This window comes from Aegilops tauschii, chromosome 7 (assembly GCF_002575655.3).
Source record: "Aegilops tauschii subsp. strangulata cultivar AL8/78 chromosome 7, Aet v6.0, whole genome shotgun sequence".
Lineage (NCBI taxonomy): Eukaryota > Viridiplantae > Streptophyta > Magnoliopsida > Poales > Poaceae > Aegilops > Aegilops tauschii.
The window spans coordinates 623,036,474-623,038,043 of record NC_053041.3 but is presented as its reverse complement, the minus strand read 5'-3'; the positions used below and the strand labels follow the sequence as shown (position 1 = coordinate 623,038,043).

General features: G+C 55.2%; 1 protein-coding gene across 1 annotated transcript; it reads left to right on the top strand.

The window, feature by feature from the left end:
• Nucleotides 1-386: 386 nt before the first annotated feature.
• LOC109735347 (putative FBD-associated F-box protein At5g22720) lies at nucleotides 387-1,274 on the top strand. Its single transcript, XM_020294563.1, has one exon. The coding sequence runs from the start codon at nucleotides 387-389 to the stop codon at nucleotides 1,272-1,274; it is 888 nt and encodes a 295-aa protein (XP_020150152.1).
• Nucleotides 1,275-1,570: the final 296 nt, after the last annotated feature.

The window sequence follows — 1,570 nt, the reverse complement described above, 5'->3', positions numbered from 1 at the left end:
GTGATCGTGAGAGAAACAAACAAATAAACAGGCCATGAACAGTTGCTGATTTTTAACTTAGAAGCGAGGTATTATCTCATATCTTAAGTTCGGAAAAAAAAGATATTATCTTACATCTAGATGAGATATAGTCGAACCCATATAGTATTAAGTACAAGATTTAGAAATAACATGTATTTCCTCCGTATAGCGTTTAGATCACTCTTATATTTATTTACAGTGCGAGCAAATAATTTCTATCTAATCCCAAACAATCTCTAAATAACAAATATATCTATAACACTACCAAAACGGTGGATGGATTGCATTTACCTACACCAATAATCTGGCCGCTTTCCACGTAACCACGTTGTTGCAAAGCCCGAATACCCTATCGAGATAGATCGATGAAGCTCCGATCGGGGCGTCGCCTCGGCTCACCAGCGCCGCCGCGATCGGCCGGCGGAGCGGACCGCATCAGCACCCTTCCCGACGATCTGCTCCTCTTGGTCCTCGCCCACCTCCGCTGCGTCCGCGCCGCCGCGCGCGCAAGCGTCCTCTCCCGCCGGTGGCGTGACCTCTGGACCCGCCTCCCCTCCCTCGTCTTCCGTGACGTCGTCTTCCCCTCCGTGGAACCGGTGCTCGCCCGCGTGATATCCTCCGCCTCGTCAGTATCCCTCCTGGACATCTGCCTCCGAGAGCGACCCTTCTCGGTCCGTGCGGCGGAGCCCTGCGTCAGCGTTGCCTCGCTGCTACGCGCCACCGCGCAGCTCTCACCGGTGCAGCTCATCCTCGCAATCCCGGTATGCGTAGCCATGTTGTACGAGAGGGTCGAGCTGCCGTGCTTCCAGCGCGCCAAGTCCATCTCGCTCTCCTCTTCCATCTCCCTCCAGCCGCCGGCCACCGGTGAATTATTCCCCGCGCTCACCACGCTGGTGCTCTCGGGCTGCTCCTCGGACGTGGGCGCCCTGGTGCTCCGCTGCCCACGCCTGCGCGTGCTCAGGTACACCTTGCCCGGCGGCTGGCGGTTTGGCATCACGGTCAACTCGGCGTCGCTCCGGGAGCTTGTCGTCGAGGACACAGAACATTGGACATTTGTATGTAAGATCGACCTCGTAGCACCCATGCTCGAGCAACTAACATTGTCCTCTCACGTCTCGCCTCGCATCAGCCTCTCTGTCTTGGCGCCGATGGCTGGCAATATTTCATGGCACTGCCATTACAACGTCACGTTAATGGGGCTCGGTGACTGGATACTCGAGACACTGAGCTGGCTGTCGACCCTGCTGAGCTGAGGGCGGCGGCAGAGAGACCACGCGACCTCCGGTGCTGCGCATAGACGCAAGGAAGGTTAGTTCGTCACCTCCTCCTCGATCTGGCTGCTGCACACTATATTGACAAACACGGTGCACACGACATTATGATGGAAGTTTGTGTGCACGGATCTGCAGGATACGAGCGGTGATCCGCATCCAGTATGGACGCAAGAGCATTTCACATGTGAAATAGAGAAACATCTGCAGATGCATGTTGCCGCGGACTTGTCGGTCTTTGACTTGGAGCTGAATCTTACATCTTCCGGTCATGTTTA